Raw genomic sequence first — 24378 nt, forward strand, 5'->3', positions numbered from 1 at the left:
ACGTGCTCATGACAAATTTGTCAAAATATTCCAATTAAAATAAGGGGTGAATGAGATTCAAATCGTCACTTTTAGTCGCATTGTCTATTAATACAATATAAAAAAAACTAATCAACTAAAAACTTAATTGGGTGGATGATACATTATATAATGCTCTATCACTATCATGCATTATGCTAGGTTTGGTTTTGAATATTAAGGCTTCTTGAAGCTTTTGACCTAGAGATTATCTGTTGTCTTATTACAAATGTTTATCTTTTCCCAAGTGAAACTTAAGTTGCCTAGCATCACAGTCCATGAATTCGAAATTTCATTAGCTAGTAATGTTTGAAGGTTGAAGATTAGATACAAGACAAAGGCGGCATTAATGAAAATAATTGATCTTGTTATTTACAATAATCAATATGTTAAGCTGCCATGCTTCCAAATTTTTCTTCCACTTAAGTCAATGCACAGTGGACACTTCCTGACTAATCCGTAAGCACAGCCAACTTTTACGGGTCAATTATATTAATTACCACTTACTTAGCTAGACTTCCTTCTAATGACCACTAATTATAAAAATCATGATAATTCTAGGCTTTACCTATCCTCTTTGTCTTATCTTCCTTCTTGTTTGTAAACTTTTACCCAAAATATTCACTATTAAACAAATAATTCAAACAAAAGGTTAACCACGTGATAAAAAATCCGATATACAAGCAAAGTTTTTAGTGTGTGAAGATCGGCTACAATCCACCTTCGGTAGACTGTAAAATTGTAGTATTGTATATATATAAAGCATTCGACTCATAATTTTTTTAATTATACGTTTAACTCATCATTCTCATTAGTCTCATAGTCAACATAATAAAAGTGAAATAACTTAAAATTTTAGTCATTCTTGCCTAAATCATTGTGCACCATAGATATAGTAATTTTTGGGCCCTCTTCATATTAAAATCATGACTTTATCGTCTCTTCCTTAAGAAACCTTACATATAATTACACACCGTTAGATGAGGGCCTATATTTAGGTTTGGATTATAAACTCTGAACACAATACATATGTTCCTCATACATGACACGATCTGATATCATGACAAATGACAATTAAGGTAACCAAAAGCTTATTAAAGTATAGTTGAGGCCAGAGATGTTTTATATTCAATCACTAATGACAGTCCACAGCTTCTGAATAACGCACTATGGTTTAAGACCATGCAACAAATAGATTAAACTAATATTATAATTATGCAACAATTTAATATTATATTGAAGATATTTGACTATATAATACCCTGCGATTTTGCAGAAGATCTCCACACCAAACTAAGCAATTAACAGACATTGTCAGAAGAAAACAGCAGCAAAGAAAAATGAGCCAAATTAAGAAATGCCCTCATAATTTAAAAACTAATACAGTATTCTTTTGGGTGTTGGTATTGATAAGTAATGTTATTAGTTTCTCAAAAGCAGACCTTGAACGTGGGTTTTACATGCAGTCATGCCCCTTGGCTGAGGTCATTATCAAAGATGAGGTTCGTCGAGCATTTTATAGCAACAGGGGTTATGCTGCTGGCCTTCTAAGGTTGCACTTCCATGACTGTTTTGTCCGAGTAAGTCCTAACACTCTTATCAGTCATCATCATTCATGCCCTTTTTTTCACCGCATATAGAATCTTGTAGTGTACTACCTCGATCTGTTTGTCTGCTATGTTCCATTGATTTTGCTGCATATCATCCAAACGATCTCATATAGAGAACTGAAATGTTGCATACTTTATAGGACGGAGGAAGTATCTTTTTAGTTTTTGTATGTTCCACTACTCTACTTGTTAGATTATATGATATATCATGGGACCTTAATTATCAGTTAAAGTTTTAAGTTGATTAATTATTCCTTGAAATCGTATCAGAGCGTATTAAAGTATATAATATATCTAGGGGCGTCAACTAAAAGTCTTAACACTCTTATCAGTCATCATGATCAAGCCCTTGTTTTCTTGTAGTGTACTCCTTCTGTTTGCCTCTGTCCTATTGATTTTGCTGTATATCACCCAAAAGATCTCTTATGGAGAATTGAAATGTTGTTAACTCCGTAGGAAGAAGGGAGTATAGTTAGTTTTGTATTTGAGACCTCAACCATCAGCTAAAGTTTTTGTTTGATTTAGTTCCTAAACATAGTATCAGAGCTTATTAGAGTATAACATATCTTGAGGCCTTAATCAAAAGCTTAAAATAATGTTGAAGCTCTAGGATATGTTATGTACTCTAACACTACTGTTCCTTATTAGTAGAGGTGTACATTCTAATATTTGAAGGGTTTCAAGTATGATATGTCGAGTCTGGTAAATTTTAGGTGTTGCATAAAACGTAAAATCTTTTACATTTAATTTGATTTTTATATATGAATTATTTCAGATCAAGTCGAGTTGTATTCAAATTTGATTAATTGGGTGCAAGTTTGGAAAGCTCTCTTAATAGTGCTATTTTAATTGGGCCCCTAAACAAAATTTGAGGAAAAGTCCTGGAAAAAAGGCAACTTTTTCATTATAGTTGGTGAAGTATTTTTATGACAAGAAAACTCTAGAGTCACAAATTTAAGCAACTTGTACTCAAGTATATTTGTTAAACAACTTGCTAGCAACTAAAGAAAGAAATTTATGAGTTTTGTTTATGGTAGTATGGTACAAAACTATTACGTACATGCTGTTACTAGTAACATATGTCATTGTAGTTAGATTTAAATTGTCACAAATAGGCATAGTACACAATCTAAAAAATTATTTTGATATGATACTTAATTCTAGGGATGTGATGCATCGGTTTTGCTCGATTCAACTCCTGGAAATACAGCTGAGAAAGATGCACCGGCTAATAATCCTAGCCTACGAGGGTTTGAGGTCATTGATAATGCCAAGGCTCGACTTGAAGGCATTTGTCCCGGAGTTGTATCATGTGCTGATATAATTGCTTATGCTGCCAGAGACAGTGTGGAAATGGTAAAATAGCTATAAAAGTTTCAAATACTCAAATGAGACACTCTTAGAAGTGATCGCTTAAAGTTATCACTCAGAGTTTTAAGTGATCACTTTATTTAGTCTTAAAGGGACCACTTACAACCATAAATTAATTACTAATAATCTTAAAGTGAACAATTATAGAAATGAGCAAATTATATAGATCCGTCTCTTGCTCTAGCAAGAGGAGCTGATAGAAAATAGAATAATTTCTGCTTCTTAATTTTGTTCAAATATTTATACTTTGGAAATAATTTTTATGATACATAGAGGGTCTAGTTGTATTAATTTGCATGTTTGGTAATCTTAATTTATGTAGACTGGAGGATTTGGCTATGATGTTCCTGGAGGAAGAAGAGATGGTTCAGTCTCCCTAGCTTCAGATACCACCTTGAATCTGCCTCCATCATTTGGTGATGTCAACCTCCTTACAAAAATATTTTCCGAAAAAGGATTATCACAAGATGAGATGGTTATCCTATCTGGTATTGCATTTACAAACTTAAATAATATTTTTGTGCATTATTTCACATGACTCATTCAATCAGCACACTTCTTATTTACATAAAGTTGTAGATCATAATATATATTATCACTAAAGGTCAATCGAAAATTATCTTATTAGTATCACTAACAAGGATAAGGTTGTATAAATCCAACCCCTAACCCCACTTACATGAAAGTCACTTTATGGCATTGGGTTAAAGAATTGCCGACAATGAACTTCCCTTTACACTCAATGTTACTAAATGGCTCACAGCTAAATGGGATTTGGAAAAAATTGGTCGTTGGTAGCGATAATAAAAATTCTTAGTAGCAAAAATCTGTTAAAGTATATAACATATTCTGGAGCTTCAACCATTGGTTTAAGTTTTTTGTTAAGTTGGTTTCTTGACTTAGTATCAGAACCTAGCGTGACGAGAAGTTACAGGTTCGAATTTCAATCACCTCTCAAATTTAAGTGAAATATTTCGCACCAAGTATGTGCTGCATCCACACTTTTAGCCTAGAAAGCTCTCGTGTAAGGGGGCGTGTTAGAGCAAATCACATATCTTAGAACTTCAAATATCAGCTTAAACTTTTAATTGAGTTGGATCCTTGACAATATCACCTGCATTTCTACCCATTCGCTGAGTTTAATCACATATATCTAACCAATCTCATTTCATAAACTCTGTTGCGCAGGGGCTCACACCATAGGGCGTGCACACTGCCCTTCATTCACAAAGAGGCTATACAATTTCAGCCCAGAAACAGCTCAAGACCCGAGTATAGATCCATCCTATGCGGCTCAACTGCAGCAGCAATGCCCATCAGAAAATGATGGGGCTGACATTGTAGTCCCAATGGATCCTGTTAGCCCATTCCTTTCTGACACTGCATACTACAATAACATCCTTAACAACCGGGGCTTGTTCACATCAGATCAGACACTAGTATCAGACCCTACTACTGCAGACCTTGTTAGCCAGTATGCAGCAAATCCACCACTTTGGGGAAGTAAATTTGCTGATGCAATGGTTAAGATGGGTCAGATTGGTGTTCTTACTGGTGATCAAGGAGAGATTCGAACAAATTGTAGGGTAGTTAATTAATTTATTGAAGATATATAAAATGTATGGATTTGCTAAGTGCTGAAATCAATAATATTTGAAGCATTATATGTAGATTTTTATTGAAGATATTGTTGTTATTAGCATTTGTGGCTCCATTTATATCATTTGAGTGCTACAACCCTTTTTAATCCATTATAGGATATTATCTATTTTTTGAGAGATTGTATTGAGATAATTTTAATACAAGAAGCTTATATTCTGATCATAATTTATATTAATTGAGTTATTTAATCTATATATGTTATGGGATTAGTGGCCTCAATTTGACGGGCCAAGTCAACAGGCCCAATGCTCACCTAGGTCATCAACAAGGGTGAAATTACCAAGTACCTCTGAGTGACCTAAATCAACTCAACAACCCACTATAAATAACCTTATTTATTAGCAAATTGGGTATGCCTTCCAGTCCTCTCAACTTCTCTCATTCAATTCTTGTTTCTTATTTTTGACCACTGACTTGAGCGTCGGAAGGATTTTCCGGGAAGCAGCCCCCGTACAAGTGACTCTTTGTTCGTTTTGCAGGTCGGTGTTAGAACCCATTTATTCACATCGGACCGTTAAGTAGTTGAATCCCTTTCATCAACAGACCCTTCCCTCTCAAATCAAGTTGATCAGTTTCTCTGCAAAAATAATATAAATTCTCAAATAAAGTGATTTCATGGTAAACCATTTCTTTATTGAGCTAACAGTCTCATAAAGATTCGAATTATATCATTGAATGATCTCCACCTCTTATCCAAAGAAAACTATAAGCAAAAAAACTCAAATTGGGTTTACTTTATTCATTTTACTATTATATTACTATAAATTTAAATTATGATATATGTAGACTTAAAGATTATGTATGAGCAAATGAACATACTATTTTGTAAATTAATTTTTTTTTGCTAAAAGTAGTTTATTATGTAAATTAATTTTTTTTTTTGAAAGTTATACTTATGGTAGCTTTTGGAATTTAATTTGTTGAAAAAAATATATACTTCCTCTTTTTCCTTTTTGTTTGTCCATTTAAATTTTTTTACTTTAGAAGAGAGAAATTCAAATTAGATTTTTAAAGTATTATTGAAGATTAAATATATTCATATGTGATCTTGTTAGATTCGTCTCGATAAAAGTTTTTTATTATATAATTTTTACAATTTTTTATTATGCGTACTTATAGATATTGAGGCTCAAAATTTGTTTTAAAACGAGTGCAAAAAGTAAAGTGGACAAACAAAAACATATTAAACTATTACTTTTACATTTGGAATGCAACAAGTTGTAATGTTCTAAAAATATTTACTTGCACAATTAAACACTATTTAAACTAGGAATGCAGGCGGGGCGGGTCTAATTGGAGACCCGCCCCATCCCCGTTCCATCGGGGCGGGGATGGGTCCCGATTTGATGGGTCATGGGGCGGGTACGGGTATAAAATTCATACCCACCGCGGGGATGGGGATGGGGATGGGTTTTAGGTGATATCCGCCCCATCCTCGCCCCGCTCCCCTTCAAGATATGTACAAATATACAAATTTATAAATGTATGAAACTATGAATAGTATGATGTACAAGTATTAAAAATGTATTTATTTAAGTGTATGAGCTATTGGGCTTTGTACAAATTATGCGCCCAATATCACTTATTCACTAGTTGCACATGTACTGAGTTACTGACTAGTCAGTATATAAGCTATTTAAGTAATTGTTTGAGACTTTGGATGGGTGGTGGGGCGGGGATGGTTTTAGGTACAAACCCATCGGGGCGGGGACGGGGAAAAAAATTATACCCGCCGCGGGAATGGGAACGGAAATGGATATTGCATTAACAGATGGGGATGGGGATAGGGATGGAAATGAAAATTTTAATACCTGCCCCGCCCCGCCCTGTTTGCATCCCTAATTTAAACTATAGCTTTACCGGACATTTACATGTTTGTAAAGAAGTAATTTAGTCTCGTTAAAGCATTAACAATTATTGAGTGAACTAAGGCAAATACTGAGAAGGAGCTCAAAACATGTCCAATTTACTTAATCAGTACAATTAGTCACATGTCCAATTTACTTGATCAGTATTAGGTAATATTATAAAATACCCCACTTTAAGTAAATGACAAAATCTACCACCTAATGACCTAATAATACAAGTTCCTTCTCATCATATATATGATTGTATGTATTAATGAAATTAGTCAAAATTAGATCATTCGCAAGGAAAGTAGTTAATCCCTTTGTTTTAATTCTCAAACTTAGTACCTTATATCAAGTTTAATGATGAAGAAATCAGTTTCTTTCTAATTTGGAAAGTTTGGTGATTTCCCCCAAAGGCTACTGTCTTGATCTGTTGTTTGGCTTGATCGAGCCACTAACGCTCGACCAGTTGAGCGGTCCATGCCAGTGCTGAGCCCATCAAGCCAACACCTTCACTCAAGGTTGATTTGGGACTTGCTTTAACAAAAGGTATATGTAAACTTTCGTTTTGTGGTATTTCTCCCACAAAGATATAAACCAACGTGACAATGAGATTATGCGTTCTAATCTCACCCAATTCTCAAGGAATATTTAGTGCAAGATATTAGAGGGCACGTGCTGCTACCGCACTTCTATCCCAAAAAAAATCTCGTATTAAAGTACATGTTAGAATATATAATATATTTCGGAATTTCAACCATCAACTTTAATTTTTGATTTAGTAGGTAGAACGACTTAAACAAAATTCTCATTCAAGGATAATGACTTTATTTGTATCTTGTATTTTGTAAATTACCATACCATTTCTTCTCAAAGATTTACAAGTTGCAAAACTATTCGTAAATGTATAGCCTTGAGACCATATAATCATGCGATTATGGTTTTATCTCACATTAAGAACAAAAAAACTTGCATCATTTTCTTAGTGCATGGGTACATGACTCTAATTGGTCTTATAAAATTATGTGGACTCAACCATCCCCACTTTTTTTTTTCTAGTAATTAAAAACAGGAATTATCCTTTGTCCTGCATATATTGACACTAAAGCTGTTTAAAATTGATCTGATTGATCAAAATTGAGTATGACTCGACTCAAAATGATCCGCGTGTAACAATCAAATTAGATTGTCAAAATATGCACGTACACATATGAAAAATCAACGTGATTTGAGATATCATATTCGAAATCCACCAGAAACCCTGAATTTACACATTATTGTGTTATATAAAAGTGCACGAAATTAAAATGCATAGTTGACAGGAACAGCTGAGATAAATGACAACTTAGGAATACCAGAAAGCTAAGCCTTATTGGTTCTAAAATATGCTATATACCACTATTCAACTGCTACCATTGGCTTGATCTTGTCTTTGAAAGTCAATAGAATTAGGCTACTTTAGGGGATTAATTATACAATTTTTCATATAACATAATCCAAAATGATGTATCATAACCCACTAAAATTGGATATATACTGCATATTTTATAGCTCACTTTTGGCTATAAAATGGTGTACAACATGTTTAGATACACCAAGGTAAAAAAAAAAAGTTATACATAGAACTGAGAAAAAAGAATAAGCTTAAAGATGGAGATTCAGTCTTCTAAAATACTTGTTTTATGTTTGGTTATGTTTTGTTTAAGTGTACAGCTAGAAGGGCAGCTTCAAAATGACTTTTACTGTAACACATGCCCATCAGCTGAGCGTATTGTTATGGAAGAAGTTAGGAATGCATTTATGAATGACAAAGGAATTGCCCCTGGTCTTATTAGAATGCACTTTCATGACTGTTTTGTTAGGGTATGTTATAACTTTTGATGTTACTCCCTCATAAAGTATATAACATATTTTTAAGGCGCTTTTGATACTACGTCTAGAAACCAACTCAGTCTTTCTTTTATGAAAATGTTATATATTCTATGTCTCTATCTATCCTTTCTTTTATGAATATGTTATATACTCTATCAATTCCTAATAGAGTATATAACAGATCTTGAGGCACTTCTATAATACCATGTTCAGAAATTAGTTTAGCCTTTCTATTATGAATATGTTATATACTCTATCAATCACTGGTAGAGTAAATAATGTATCTTGAAGCACTTTTGATACCGTGTTTAGAAACCAGCTTAGCCTTTCTTTTATGAAGATGTTATATACGCTATTAGTCCTTTCGTTCTTTGATGATTTGTAAAAAGTGTAAGAGTCTTATGTTTGCAGGGTTGTGATGCTTCTATTCTCATTGACTCCACTTCCTCGAACACAGCTGAGAAAGATTCACCAGCAAACAATCCTAGCCTTCGAGGGTTTGAAGTTATCGACAATGCAAAGGCTAGACTTGAAAGTCAATGCAAAGGAGTTGTTTCATGTGCTGATATATTAGCTTTCGCAGCAAGAGACAGCGTAATACTAGTAAGTATTATTAATTTTTAATAGTGTAAACTTGATTTGTTAATTGGAATACATGGTCCATTCAGTTGATATGGTCACGTGCAAAGTCAAACGTTGCAAGTATTTTAGAACGGAGAAAATGTATATCATGTCAATGTGTCATGCCTGCATGTAATACTTGTGCTTCTAAGGTGTATAACATACTCTATTTCATAGACAAGAGGGAGGGGATACAATGTTCCAGCAGGAAGAAGAGATGGAAGAGTCTCTTTAAATTCAGAAGTATTCCAAAACATCCCAGGACCCGGATCCAATGTTTCTGTACTTACTCAACGTTTTGTCAATAAAGGCTTGACAAAGGAAGAAATGGTCACACTCTCAGGTACAATTCGTTTTTGATAGAGTATATAACATATCATGAAAACCATCTAAGTCTTTTGGTATACAGAAGACATATATGTTGCATTCACACTTTTAATCCAAAAACTTTCATATCAAGGAACGTGATAAAGTATATAACATATCATGGGCCGTCAGTTATCAACTTTGACATTTTCAACATGTAATATATGTTCAAAGGTTACACTGGAATGAAATCGCTATAACATAATTTGCCAGTTAATCCGCTTTAGCGCGATTCATAAGGAGATTAGTAAATAATGTGACAGTACTGCACCGAATTATTTCTAACAACATTGTTGATCACAGGAGCTCATACAATTGGCCGATCTCATTGCACATCCTTCAGCAATAGGATATTCAACTTCGGTGGGACAAACGGAGCAGATCCAACTCTGGATTCAAACTATGTAACACAGTTACAACAACAATGCCCACAAGGAAGCACAAATTCTGGCCTGGTGGTTCCAATGGATCCTGTGACCCCATTTACATCAGATGTAAACTATTACCAAGACGTCTTAGCGAATCGAGGCTTGTTCACATCTGATCAGACACTATTGACAGACTCTACCACACTAAGTGAGGTGAACCAGAATGCAGGAAATCAGTACTTGTGGCTTAACAAGTTTGCTGCTGCAATGGTAAAGATGGGGCAGATTGATGTTCTTACTGGCTCTGATGGAGAAATTAGGGAAAACTGTAGAGTAATTAATTAAGAAAGATGGGTATATTTATCAAGTGAAGGAGAATAATTTCTCTTAAATGTAATAATTTTACTTTCCATTTCCTTAATCAATTTTATCTTTTGTTGGATTGCTTCATAGGAGAGTTTGTTCCTCAGTCTCAATCAAGTGTACTTTGTAGAAATCATGTGCAATTATAATTTATGTACTCAAGAGTTACTCGAAAAACAAAAAACATTCTCGTTATTGCTTATGCATGTAAGTACTTCCAACTCCTAAAACTCGAAATTCAGTCTAGGTAGAACGTAAAATATGAGCTATTTAATAAGGTTGGGATAATTATGATGCGGGAAATATCAGTTCACTGTTTTTGAAAATCTTTATGACGCAGTCGGCGCGATGCGATCAACAATCTGCTATCTCGACTAGGAGGAATTTCAAACTCTAGCGGCTTATTTGGTTGTTAGCATTAAATGGTGAGAATGGTAATGAAATATTAGCGTAATTTTGGTAGGATACTACTTGACATGTTTAATGATCTTGCTTGTTCTACTTTATTCATCTCATTTTTTTTTTACAAAATCATTCCACGCATTCCATTTGGAGGGTGATATCAGTAGGTAATGAAAGTTTGTCAATATAAAACTTTTTTACGGTACATTTTATAAAAATTTACATTTTAAGTCATTCTCATTCCGTCATTTAGTATCAATAATCAAACGTGTCAGTTATTATCTTCGACTCAGAGCGTTCCATAAAAGAATGTAGAGTACAATCAGAAAACAGCAATCTTATATAGTAGTGAAAAGTGACTGTGTAGGAAAACGAGCATAAAGTTAGCTCCTTTGGTTAAATATCTGTATTCTAATACAACCATTGGCTTAAAGCCATTGGAAGTCAATACAAGCAGGCTACTTTAAGGGGTTCAAATAATAGTGCATAATCCATAACCCATATTGAATCAGACAGGGCACTTATTACCAGTGACATTCTGGTATATGTTTTTTTCTGGAAATTGGCATCGTTGTACTTAAATAAGTCAGTAAGCTGTATCATAATGCACTAAAATAGGATATGTACTGCATATTTAATAGCTCTTTTTTTTCTATTGATGTCTGTGTTTTATATACTATTTTCTACCATGCCCCCATTGCATTTTCATAGCATTTCTCGTGTATTTTGCTCAATTTTCTATTGGTTTTTTATGCTTGGTTGGAGTGTTTGTTTCCTATCTATTTTGTCGGTACAAAGCTCTAATTATGCAAGGAATCGACTCCTGGAGCGAGATTTGCAAGTTGGAAGGTCATAAGCTACTCAAAGGGTCATTTTTGTGCTGACCAGGTCTCACACCCGGGTGGGTTTCCACACACCCGACCGGGTTTGCACTTGGTACTTAGAAGAATTTGAAGATGCCATTTGGAAGAAAAAGTTACTACTCGCACCCGGGTGGGTTTCCATATACCCGGCTGGGTGAGCATTACGATGATTTGAACGTCTCCAAACCCGGGTGGGTTTCTAGACATCCGACCGGGTTTCCATTGAAGATCAAGATGTTCTGCTGCGTACCCGGGCGAGTTTCCTCTTACCCGACCGGGTTTACTCTTGAACTTAGAAAATTTTTGGTCTTGAAGATTTAGCTGTGCTGCGCACCCGGCCGGGTTTCCACATACCCGGCTGGGTCCTGCAGTTATTTTTGATAGTAACTTCCCATATCCTCCGATCTCTTTTTAGAAGGATATAAATAGCTTTTGAGGAGGAATTTTGGGACGGTTTTTTTTCTCTGCTCGGAGGGTTCGGTATTGAAGGGATTTCTCATACTACTGGCCTTGGGGGATTGCTAAACAACACTTCAACATTGTAATTTTAACTATATTGAGGGTATTAGTTTCAATTCTAATTTCTTGTTCTTGTTTATTATTGTTATCTTTGAATGCTTATTTCTCCATTAAATTTGAATTTGATTTTCTCCATGAATTTCATTGTTGAACCTCTTGTTAGTTTTAATATGCTTAGTGAGTAGTTTTATTTCTAGGGTTTGGTGAAACTATACAAAAGGTCATGATTCTTGTTTGATTTTAGGATTTAAACTTGGTTTGTCTAGGTGATTCAATTGATGGGTCTTAGATTGATTGCATGTTTGGCCTATTTGCAAATTTTATTCGCTCAATTCTATAAGCGAGAGTTGCGAGTTTGAGTGAACGATTTCCTTCTTTGAACAATTAAGCTTTAATCGCGATAGCTTGTTTATTGTTTGATTGTCGAATTTGTTTGCGAGAGCAACACCTTCCTTCGCCTATATTCATTCCTATCCCAATTGTTGTTCATGAATCATGATCGATGCATAGTGAATCCTTTTAGCCCTAGGGTTTTAATTATTGAATTTTATTCGATTCTTGTTTTTGCGTTCTACTTAGATAAACAAAAATCAAACTTTTGATCGTTAGTAATAGTGAACTTGGTTCAATTTGTGACTTTATTTGTCCTTCCACAGTGGTTCGACCCTACTTTTCCAACTATACTAGTTAGGTGAAATAGGAATTATTTTTGGTAGTAAAACGACCTATCATCTATATAATATAATGTGCATAACAACATGTTAAGATTCTTCAATAAAAAAAAAAGACAGACAAAGAAAGGTTAATTCACTCTCCTTCATTACCTGTAGGGATTTTCTAGCCAACTCCCGAATAAAAAAATGTTTAAAGATGGACATTCACGGCTTCTAAGATATTTCTTGCTCAATTTTTCGTTTATTTATGTTGAAAGCAGTATTCAAGGAAGTCAACTACGAGTTGCTTTAGGTTCAATAGTTGTGATAAAGGGGTCAGTCTATGAGCTAACATGTTCAACCATTGAGGATTCCGCATCTTTTATTAGTTTCTCAACGTTTGAAGCCGACCATACTAAGGACTAAGATACATGAGTGAGATGGGTTTAACCAAATTATTCAAGAGGGGTTTACTTGGTAATTAAGCTACATGTTTTATGGAGTTTTACAACAATATATGCTTGGAAAAAAATATACGAGAATTAGTCTCACGACGGTGACGCATATTAAACAAAAGTGATTCCTGACTGCATTCATTCCGATTAATGAGGTACTTCACCATCCATAAGGAGTCCTACATATTTGACATTACTTACAAGATGATCAATTCTCCCAACCCTCTTTCCTATTGAACTATCTACACTGAATTCAAAAACTATAAGATAATTTTTGAACAATTATGTAATTTAATAGATACTTCCTCCATTCTTTTTTGTTTGTCCACTTTAAGTGTTTCTACTTTATGAGAGAGAAATTTAAATTTGATTTTTGAAGTATATATTCAAGACAAAATATATTCATGTGGGTTTTTATTAGATTCGTCTTGAACTTTAATATATAATTTTTACAATTTTTTATTATACGTACTATGAGATATCTAGGCTCAAATTTTGCGTTGAGATACGTAAAAAGAGTAAAGTAGAAAAAAAACAGAAAGGAGTATTTTTTTTTCCTTAAAAAATGCACACTTTTCTTTTGAGCGTTTTATGTGTACATCTTATATACAATACCAAATGAAACATCTACACATATTCCACTCAAATTTTTTGATGAGATTGGAAAACTTAGGATTTGAATATTTGAAAGAAACTACCTTTTTTCACTTTATCCCTAATGGAATTAAATTGGGTTCCAAAGGTTCATTGCAACTTGTAAGTTGTAGTAAGCTTCAACTAGTCATAAGCTCAAAGTGATTATATCCCTTTTTCTTGAAGAGCAGGCTAAAGAATGCATATATTGACCAACAAAAAAAGGTTTTTTTTTTTTTTTTTTTTTTTGCAAGTTTTAGCATTTTAAATAGAATGAAAGTTAATTAAATTGTATAAACTAAATCTAAACTATAATTGAGAATCAGGTCTTGTCTCAGTTAGAACATATACCTCTTCCTCTGAGAAAGACCTAAGTTGGATTCACCTTGTCCCATCATGTGACCCTTTTCTTTTCTCAACCCATATTGAACTCAAAAAAAAAGCAACACTGTAATTATTTGACTTCCCTTATTCATCCTATAGCTGCATAATTATATTGCATTCTATAAAAAGATAATACAAAAGTTATTAAGCTGATGCAAGTACTGTCTGCTACAATTTCTCCATTTCCACTACTGTCTGCTTGTGCATAATCCACTGAGAATTAAGTCATGGAACTAATTGAATTAGAATAAGATCACAACTATGCAACTATGCAGGATTTATTATTATTTCATATTGTCTATAAATATCAATGCTAAGGTGCAAAATATCATCAAACTTTTGAAAAAAAGATATTAAACGTCAGAAAAACAAGCAAAATATCCAATTAAAATGAGGAGCTCAGTAAGAAATTATCATGAAATATCTACAAACACTATATTTTCACTAATCTTGATCACTTACAGTTTTGCTGGTTTTGCAAAAGCTGACCTTTATCCAGGATTCTATATGCAGTCGTGTCCCATGGCGGAGTTTGTTGTCAAGGATGAGGTACGACAAGCTTTTTACAGCGACAGGGGCTACGCTGCTGGTCTTGTAAGGCTGCACTTCCACGACTGTTTCGTTAGAGTACGTTTCTATACCCATTACAGACGATCCACTGTTGGAAATACTTCACATGTAAGACAAGATCTCACATCGATAAAGTAGTGAGTTGTGGACTTGCATATATACTGGGTGAGCTGTCCTCCTTTTACCATATGGTTTTGAGAAACAATGACCTCACCAAGTGTATTTGCAAGTCAATACTCTTGACCCGTGTGTTTGTAGGCCCGAGCCATGGGTGTCCTGTGTCCACACGAGTGGGCCATAGTGAGATTATGTGACGAATTGTCACGGCCTCATAGCATGCAGCAAAATAGGTAAATTACATGACCTAACATGCTTCTATAATGTTATGTTACTTGTAGGGATGTGATGGCTCGGTACTTCTTGATTCAACTCCTGGAAACACTGCTGAGAAAGATGCACCAGCTAATTATCCTAGTCTACGAGGGTTTGATGTTATCGACAATGCAAAGGCCCGACTTGAATATTTGTGCCCTGGAGTTGTATCGTGCTCTGATATAGTAGCCTATGCCGCTAGGGATAGTGTGGAAATGGTGATGTAACCGAACAAATTGAAAGTTTCTTGCGCGTTTAGTGGTATAACCGAGAGGCGTAGTAGTAACTTGTGTTTTTGGACCTGTGTGCAGACAGGAGGAGTTGGTTATGATGTTCCTGCAGGAAGAAGAGACGGCAGAGTCTCCCTAGCTTCAGACACCACCTTGAATCTCCCTCCGGCTTACGGAGACGTTGAACTACTTACTCAAATATTTTCCAGCAAAGGATTAACACAAGAAGAAATGGTTATACTATCCGGTAATGTCAATGTTATTAAGTAGCTCCAGTGTAGACAAAATTTGAGAGGGTCTGATATATACAACCGAATGGTCGTTTTCATTTGACTCTTGGTAGCAAACATCATATGAAACAAGTATTTTACATATAGTTCATCTTAATTCAAAACAAACAGAACTATAAATCTTTAGCCCCATCGAGAATGGGCATCTTAACTAGTTATCGTTCATCATCATCATACCAGTATATCCCGCTCATAGATGATAAAATTATTAGTTCTCCGCTAATTACAAATTTCTTGGTGTGTAGGGGCTCATACAATAGGCCGTGCTCACTGCACTTCGTTCAGTGACCGGCTGTACAGTTTCAACTCAGAAAGTGCACAAGATCCCACTATATATCCTGGTTATGCAGCTCAGCTGAAACAACAGTGTCCACCAGGGACAGCCGGTGCTAACATTGTAGTACCGATGGACCCTATTAGCCCCTCGATTTCTGACACGGCTTATTATTGGAATATCCTTAATAACCGTGGCTTGTTCACGTCCGATCAGACTCTCGTGTCAGACTATGCTACTGCAAACCTAGTGAACCAGTTTGCAAATGATCCTTACTCTTGGGGAAACAAATTTGCTGATGCTATGGTGAAGATGGGTCAGATTGGTGTTCTCACTGGTCGACTAGGGGAAATCCGAAAAAATTGTAGGGCGGTTAACCAAATTGAGATATAAAACTTTAAAGCTAAGCTAATGTGAAAACACTTAAAATGGCTATTGTAATGTGGCTTTACACCCATACATTTTGATGATTGTAATTTGATCTGGTTTATACTAATGACTAATACTCCAACAGTTACTAGATACAAAATAAAATAGGCCACTTTTTCGTTTTAGGTTGCTCCTGAATAATAGAGTACCTTCTAAACTTTAATAAGACGAACAACAACAACAATACCTTAATCCCGAAAGATTGGAGTCAACAACTAATGGATCAATTTCAATGATCATTCACATGAATGTAAGGGACGCCCCATGAGATTCGATTTTTGATTCATGATCATGAGAGGTGAGTATGTGACTAATTTTTACCAAGTAGGTTGTCAACAAACCTACTGCTCATTCCCCTTCTTTACCCGGGCTTGAGACCGACAATGAGCAACGAGCACTCATAAAAAAGTGGTACCTGCTTTCCAACTGAGATAAGATCCGATTTTCAAAATCTGCTTATGCTTAAAACACAGCACTCAATTGAAAATAAAATAATCGTTTATGCATATCAATATTTACACTGAAAATTAAATACTAAAAAGTCAAGTGTTACGTCAGACAACATTTTCTCTAAAAGAATATAGGCAAAATCAGGCTCCAACTAGGAAATATGGCAAAAACTACCACCATTAATAAGTGTTTCATCAGAATAATTGTTGAGACTTTCCCTGTATTATTAGGGATTTGTAAGGCCTTTATATGAAAAAACTATGTCCCCTTCACATAAGATTATCCTAGAGGTGATCAAAATAAGTCTAATACGTAAGCAAATCAAATGGGCCAGTACATCCAAGCCTTGAACGGAAAAGCGCAATATTTGGGACTCAAGCCGAGCCATGCCATGCTTCGGGTCCTTTAAAGCAACCTCTCTAAATATTAGTATGAAAACTGACTTGGCTCCATCAAAATCAAAGTCATATGAAACTCCTCTCTGCTTAAATTGGTTCTCAACATTGCGAGTGGAAGCGACATGAGGAGGGCGTAGTAGATCTTACTTGGAATATAAAGAAATATATGAACCAATTCTGATCCTTTCTTTTTCTACTGCGTTCCAAAATTTAAAAGTTCACTTCAATTAGTAAACTTCCGTCTCTTTTGAGTTCAATGAACTTCTTATCTCTTCCCTTATCATATTCAACACATTGAAATCAATATCATAAAACTCGTCTATAACTTATGAAAGAACTAGATGTTAGTACGTACATCACACTGGATATTGACCCCTATTTGTTATCAAACACGGGAGAACTTGACATCGCCTCCCTCCGCTCCAAGAGTTCTACTATGTTTCTACAAAAAAAGGAACAGCATAGTATTTCATTGTACATCAGGGAGAACTATATACAGCTTTGTCCACAACATTAAAAACTTATTGTGCCTAGAATGTTCAACTTCATGCATAAATCAATGTCGAATAAACAAAGTACAATGTTACCATCAAGTGAAATGCAAAGTAATTCCTAAGCTCTTCCCTCCTCATTTCATGGGTGCGATGCATTCGCATCGAATCCACGCCTTCAAACAAATCAGAGACGGAGTCACCAGCAAACAACACCAGCCTTTGTGGTTTCGAAGTCATTGACAACACAAAGACTAGGCATGAAGCTCAATGTAAAGGGGTAGTATCAAGTGCAAACATATTAGGCTATTAGCTTTTGCAGCCAGTGTTTCTAGCAATCGTACGTAAAAATCTTTTTTACCAACAAAAAATGCATTCACCTGTTTAACAAGAAATCACTATACTTCAATACTCATTTGACAAACGAGAGGGCCAACATAGGTTGTTCTGGGTAGAAGAAGAAATGGCAATACTAGCTTCACGCTATAAATTATCCCTGGATTAACATTCAATGCACCAACTTAAAGAGTTTTGCAAACATAACGATGATCCAAGAAGAAAAGGTCACAAAATCATGTATCAAAATATATCAGAGTATACATAAATACAGATTTATCTAAGCCTTCTAGTTTCACTATACAAGAGAACATTGTGACTAAGCGAGCAACCATTCAGAAACAGTAATGGTTAGCAGTGAGGACAAAATCTTAGGTTTCAGAGTAAAGGACTACATGAAGTGCCAAAGCCAAACTAGGTTTTGAGAGGTGCATTCTCAAAAGCAACCAAGATTTCCTACTAGTTTATATTTATTTGTGAACTTAACTACAACAGAAAAAGCCAAATCCATTTGGTTAGTGAAACCAAAACCAGGTTATGAAAGTGTTATTTAGTATATGGAAGCCTTGAGTCGTGGTATGACTCATAACAGTTGTGTAGGTTCTAAGAATGATACATCAACGCTTGAAGAAGGATTCCTTGAATAAACAGGCAAGTGGCTCAAACGGGAGTGGCTCGAACAAGCACGTGCATAGCGTGCATCGTGCTCTGTTTTACGTGAAGCTGTTATATACGATTCTATTGGGGATTAAGAACTATCAATACAGAGTACAAGCCCCAAATAAAGTGCAATTTAGTAAGTTAAGATTAATTTGTATTAACCCTCAAGCCATACACAAACCCTTATTCTCTATTGTAATTCTACATTGTTGTTAATTCATCTATCAATAAATGCAATTTAGATATAGTCCACAATGGATAAACCTCAACAGATCTTATGTTGATTGTCTTCTGCTTTAATTTCATATTCTTGCCTTGAATTTCCTCAATTGTGTTTCGATTTCAAATTCTCAATTCAAAATCCTTGATCTTGAGTGATCAAGACTGTGTTTGCATCATCACAACCCCTAATCTATAATAATTAGTATAAAGATTTCCAAACCTATTAAACTAATACCACGTATCATAAGGCTTGGATATCTCATGGTCTCCGACATTTCATGGAACGGCAACCACATCACCCATTACCATATCAACATGACCATTGCCGCAATTACAGCTGAAATCACATTGTCCACCAAGCTATAATCTCCTCAATATGAAAAAAGGTGCTCATACAACTGGTTAATCTCACTGCACATCTATAAGCAACAGGTTATACAGTTTCAATGAAAGTGGACCAGACCTGCACAACAGTTGCAACGACAATGCCCGCATAGAAGTACAGATTCTAGCCTTGTTGTTCTGATGGAGTGTGTAGCCCATTTAATTACAGATGTAAACTATTGCCAAGATGTCTTAGCAAAGCTTGTTCACATCTGATCAGTCCTTGACAACTCCAACACAACTAATCAAATGACTCCGGATACTAGAAATCCCTTTTTGTGGACGAGAAAGTAAGTAGCAGCAATGGTTAAATGGGTCAGATTAATGTTTAAACTGGAACAGAAAAACTGTAGGGCAATCCATTAGAATGAAGTGCTTCTTAATCCAAGTCAGGCAATTTTACCTTAAACTTATTATAAGAATGTAGACGCATTACTTGATTTTCATTCTTGGTCCAAATTGTGTAATCTAGTATAAGAGAAAAGGTGATTGTAATGAAAAAGGCAAAATGGAAACCAGAGAAGGTATCCATTCCCTTGGTCAACAAGGCAATGGATTTCAGAACTCCAATGAACTAACAGAAAAGCACAGAAAACTTGGAACCACTTATATTATCATAACACAGAATCCAAAATTAAATTAAAATGGGTAGCAGTTCAAAAATGCATACTCATCACTAGGTAGTTTCTCTAGGACCCAAATCAGAGAAAGAATAATAAAGGTAGAAAGAACGATCAACCTCCTGTGGACACAGAATCAACAAGTAAATTAAGATGGCCGATCTAAGCAGTGAGCTCCATGATAGCACCAACAATATCACCATCATGAGCTTTGAGTGCCTTGACAGCCTTGCTCCTTGAAACCCCAGCTTGGGTCATAACCAAATCAATGTCCCGAGGCTCCACTCCTGTATCATCAACCTCTTCTTCCTCCTCTTGAGCAGCAGCACCGACAGTAGAAGCCTCTGATTTAGCCATCATTGATGCCATATCAGGGAGTCTGAACTGCTGGGCAGCTTGTGTCTGAAGCTGAGAGCTCAAATCTTCAATCTTTGCCTCCCCAAATATGACATAGGTCTCAGTGTTTGGGCTCTTGAACACATCAGGTTTTGAAATAAAAAACAATATCTGTAATCATAAAACATCCAAGTTAGCCCCTCCTAGTTTATCCACAAACAACAATAATAGACAACAAGAATTTTCCCATAAACTCATACGTTTTTGGCTCTCTTGATGGTGACTCGGCTAACGCCAGTAACCGGTTTCAAGCCTAGCTTCAACATTGCTTTCCGACTTTTCTTCTCACTCCGGCTTTGCTTCGTGCCCTCAGCTGAGCCTAAATGTAGACAGAAAACCACATAATTCAAAACCAGTATTCATACTTCAATTGAAAAATCCTCACAAATCATAAAAGTTAAAACTCATTGGTCCCAAATCCAAATAACCATCAAAATGAGACCCCTATTTGATATAAAGAAGTCTCATTAACAGACAAGTAAGCTAGAAATGAACTTATACAACAAAAAGTAATCCAATAAATCGATATGAATAAACAGAGCATAATTTTCGAAAATCCCACAGCCAAATTTTAAGAGAAATTGAGAAACACTTCAAAGCCATTAAATTAATAAAATTGAGTCAAATCCATCAAAAGCAGCCACTCTCTTTCCAACATTAATTTCAACAATACATAGCATATCAATATTACAGCTAATCACCGGAGCTAAAAGTAAGTTTACCATTAGTGTCAAATTTCATGAGAAATTCAATAATAGAAGTATTTATCAGCAACCATATAGCTATATAACACCAATAAATGAGAAGCTAACCATAAAAATGTGAAACATGAACCATAAACCCCAAATTACATATATATAAATAAAAATTTCGAAATAAAAAATATTAATAAGAAAATAAATAATTTAATTAAATGAGAAAAAAAAACCTGGAGTAGCGTCATCCTCGTCATCATCATCATCATCTTCTTCATCGCCATCCTCATGTTCATCCTCCTTAACATCTTCCACAATTACATCTTCCTTCTGTAAATTCACAATTTTTTAAAAAAAACATCAAATTTACTCCCAATGCAATTCAGATAGTTTCGGAATTAAACTAACACATAAACAAAAAAAAATAACTATGAAAAATACCTCCTCTTCGACCGGAATTGGAACCTGCTGTTCTTCCACGACTGGACCAGGCATATTGAATTCTGAAGGGAATGTTTTTTGTGTATTATGAGAGAGTAAGGTTTTGTATATTGTGGCTTTCTGGGTGGAATAAAGAAGATAAAGTGCAGGGGTGAGAATTTTGAGTGTGTAGCGATAGGCTGATTCGTACCATAGAATGCTTTCTTCTCATTTTGGGCTTCTTGTTGGATTACACCTTTGTGATGGGCCTCTTTTTGGAATCATCAAAGTCAAGCAAATAACAGAAAATTTGAAAAAATAAGACGTTTTAATGACTTTTTTCAAAAAACAAGCTTCGTTCAAATTTTATTTTCAAAATAAGCATCTTTAGCTGCAAAGCTAGGCTTGGTGTATACTCGCTCTTACTAATAGCGAATTAAAACAAATGGACAAAAAATTAGTCAATGGTGAAGTCGCTCTTACTAATAGCGACTTTAAGGGTTGACTGGTCAACTGTGAAGTCGCTGTTAGTAACAGCGACTTTAGACAGAAAACTGTAAAGTTAGTATTACCTGAAGAACAAATTAAAAAATGAGGAAGGAAGAAGAAGACTGTTGTATTTAGGCACGCCTAAAGTCGCTCTTACTAACAGCGACTTCACAGTTGACCAGTCAACCCTTAAGTCGATGTTAGTTACAGCGACTTCACCTTTGACTAACTTTTTGACCATTTGTTTTAATTCGTTGTTAGTAAGAGCGAGTATATATACCAAGCCTAGCTTTGGAGCCAAGGACACTTATTTTGGAATAAAGTTTAAACGAAGCTTGTGTTTTGAAAAAAGTCATTAAAACGTCTTATTTTTTTCAAATTTCCGCAAATAACATACAACCAGTCTCTTGAGAGTAGGAATGGGCATGGGTCTTAGACCCTAAAGGTCTAGATCCGATCCGATCCTAATTTTAAGGGTCTGGGTTCACTTATTTTTGGACCCTATGAAAACGGGTCAGATCTGGGTTCATGACCTTAGGGTCCGGGTTTGGGTCCGTGTCTAAACCTTTGAGACCCAAATTCGACCCATGGCCCATTTACATCTTTTTTAAAAATTATATATTAACTATCATGTATATTTAATTGTTTGATTTGAAATTTTGTTATACTTCTTATCATTACGTGAAGATTTGTACTTTGTCGATTAATGTAATTTAAAATGTGATCATTGTATCAATACTTTAAAAATTAAAGAATTGATAAATATTTTTTAAAAGAACTTGAATGTTGGAAAACTTCATATATTTCGCTCAATTAGTTGAAAGTATTAGAAAATCTTGGTTAGTCAAAATTGTTAAAATAATTTATGCGAATGATCGAAAATTATACTTCATAATATATTTTTAAAAAATTTTCTTAAAAAAAAAATTATTTTGGACCCAGACCCTAGGCCCGCCAGACCCTAAGGGTTTGGGTCCGGGTCCAAAATTTTCAGACCCTACAGATTCGGGTCCAGGTCTGGGTCCAATAAAAAAATTAGGGTCTAGATCTGAGTCTTGTTGGACCTGATCCAGATCCGACCCATGCCCATCCCTACTTGAGAGACATATTTCAAGCCCAGTCTATTAAAGATTAATGCCGCCAACTTACCGTATTCTTGATGCCTCCTTAATGCCCAATTTCAGTATCTTAAATGTCTACTTACATTGTACTTCCTCTGTTCCTTAAAGAAGTTTTTACTTTCCATTTTGAGGTGTTTCACTTTTTATTTCCTAAAGGAACCTTTCCATATACATCACAAATTTTGAACAACAATAACCTTACTGATCCTTATTTTAATATTTTAGTAATGCTTATGATCCCAATATATATCTTCCACTAACTTTATTTTAACATTTTTATAATCTTTATCGTCCCCATATGTTTCCCACTAATTTTATAAAAATATTTTTTAATTAGTTATGATCCCCATTTTTTTTCCACTAACTTTTTTTAATATTTTTTTAATATTTGTGGTGCTCACTTTTCCTCCATCAAATTTATTATTTAATAAAATAATATCTCCACTATCTAAAAGATTATATTTTTTCTTTATTCCCGTGAACATTACTTATGGAAACTTCATTAAAGAACGAAGATAGTACTTAATGCCTACTTACAATATTGTTTAAAAAAATATATAATAAGTCTGCTCAATTAAAAATGGTCTCTCAAAAAAATCGTTTCTCACAATAATTTATGAATGACATAACTAACTTAAATGAGGAAAATTTTAACAAACTAATTTTTTAAAAAAAGTTCCCAAATTAAGCTTGGATTAATTTTATTTTCCACATAAGTGTTTTCTGATTCGAGTCTGTAAAGTACGGACTGACATTGTTCGTTGTTACTAATAGTTAGTCATTAGAAAACTGAGTCAAAAAGTCAATCCGTTGTTACTAACAAAAAAAGCAATTTCACGAAGTAAGATGAATGGTAAAACACTTAGATGACTATTATAAGTTGTCCCAAAATACAAAAGTTTTTCACCACACTAACACATCACAATAATATACGTGTGTAATGGATTGTTTACTACTCCGTCTCTTTGAATTTGTTCCATTTAACCGTCTTTCATGAGAGTTAATAGAGCAAACTCTTAAAAACTGAGGGAGTATTTTCGTCGCTCATAACATAACTAAGTTTGAATTGATAAAATTTGATCAAATGTTTCGTCATATTTCCTCTTTGTTGCATTCCTAAGATCTCTCCAAATCTGAACATCAGGAATGGCTTCACAATGCTTGAAAAAGGACTATATTTTAGTCCATTGCTCACATGGTGCTGGCTCGTCACAAACATAGCAATAGCACTGCCCACATATATATTATTTAGAACACAATTCTTATAATTAGTATCATAATTAATAATTAGTAGCATCAAACTAAAGAAACCAATGCAAGATTTACCATTTTACAATGAATGTAGTTGGACATGTTATTAAAAGAGTATGTTGTATAAATGTGTCTTGGATGCGGATTGTCCCTTAATGCCACCTGCATGTATTTGTTCCACCCTTGCTTCTCAAAATCACATTTAACAAATTGATAAAATCTATAACATATTCCGAAAGACTGATGACTGTTAGTTTATATAATATATAC

General features: G+C 34.7%; 4 protein-coding genes across 4 annotated transcripts; 3 read left to right on the forward strand and 1 right to left on the reverse strand.

Annotated features, from left to right (window-relative positions):
* The first annotated feature begins 1308 nt into the window (after positions 1-1308).
* Positions 1309-4823, forward strand: LOC130806162 (peroxidase 5-like). Its single transcript, XM_057671116.1, has 4 exons — positions 1309-1598; positions 2793-2984; positions 3322-3487; positions 4188-4823. Exons 1-4 carry the CDS (start codon positions 1359-1361, stop codon positions 4595-4597), a joined length of 1008 nt encoding a protein of 335 aa, XP_057527099.1. The 5' UTR covers positions 1309-1358; the 3' UTR covers positions 4598-4823.
* A 3281-nt stretch (positions 4824-8104) lies between these two features.
* Positions 8105-10255, forward strand: LOC130806173 (peroxidase 5-like). The gene is made up of 4 exons (XM_057671127.1): positions 8105-8374; positions 8795-8986; positions 9182-9347; positions 9674-10255. The coding sequence occupies exons 1-4, from the start codon at positions 8162-8164 to the stop codon at positions 10081-10083; spliced, it is 981 nt and encodes a 326-aa protein (XP_057527110.1). The 5' UTR covers positions 8105-8161; the 3' UTR covers positions 10084-10255.
* A 3938-nt stretch (positions 10256-14193) lies between these two features.
* LOC130806554 (peroxidase 5-like) lies at positions 14194-16280 on the forward strand. Its single transcript, XM_057671682.1, has 4 exons — positions 14194-14637; positions 14979-15170; positions 15264-15429; positions 15718-16280. Exons 1-4 carry the CDS (start codon positions 14401-14403, stop codon positions 16137-16139), a joined length of 1017 nt encoding a protein of 338 aa, XP_057527665.1. The 5' UTR covers positions 14194-14400; the 3' UTR covers positions 16140-16280.
* A 3420-nt stretch (positions 16281-19700) lies between these two features.
* Positions 19701-21447, reverse strand: LOC130806555 (nascent polypeptide-associated complex subunit alpha-like protein 2). The gene is made up of 4 exons (XM_057671683.1): positions 21269-21447; positions 21061-21157; positions 20333-20451; positions 19701-20243 (listed from the first exon to the last, which is right to left on the reverse strand). Exons 1-4 carry the CDS (start codon positions 21320-21322, stop codon positions 19899-19901), a joined length of 615 nt encoding a protein of 204 aa, XP_057527666.1. The 5' UTR covers positions 21323-21447; the 3' UTR covers positions 19701-19898.
* Between the last annotated feature and the right edge of the window lie 2931 nt (positions 21448-24378).

Source organism: Amaranthus tricolor, chromosome 2 (assembly GCF_026212465.1).
Source record: "Amaranthus tricolor cultivar Red isolate AtriRed21 chromosome 2, ASM2621246v1, whole genome shotgun sequence".
Lineage (NCBI taxonomy): Eukaryota > Viridiplantae > Streptophyta > Magnoliopsida > Caryophyllales > Amaranthaceae > Amaranthus > Amaranthus tricolor.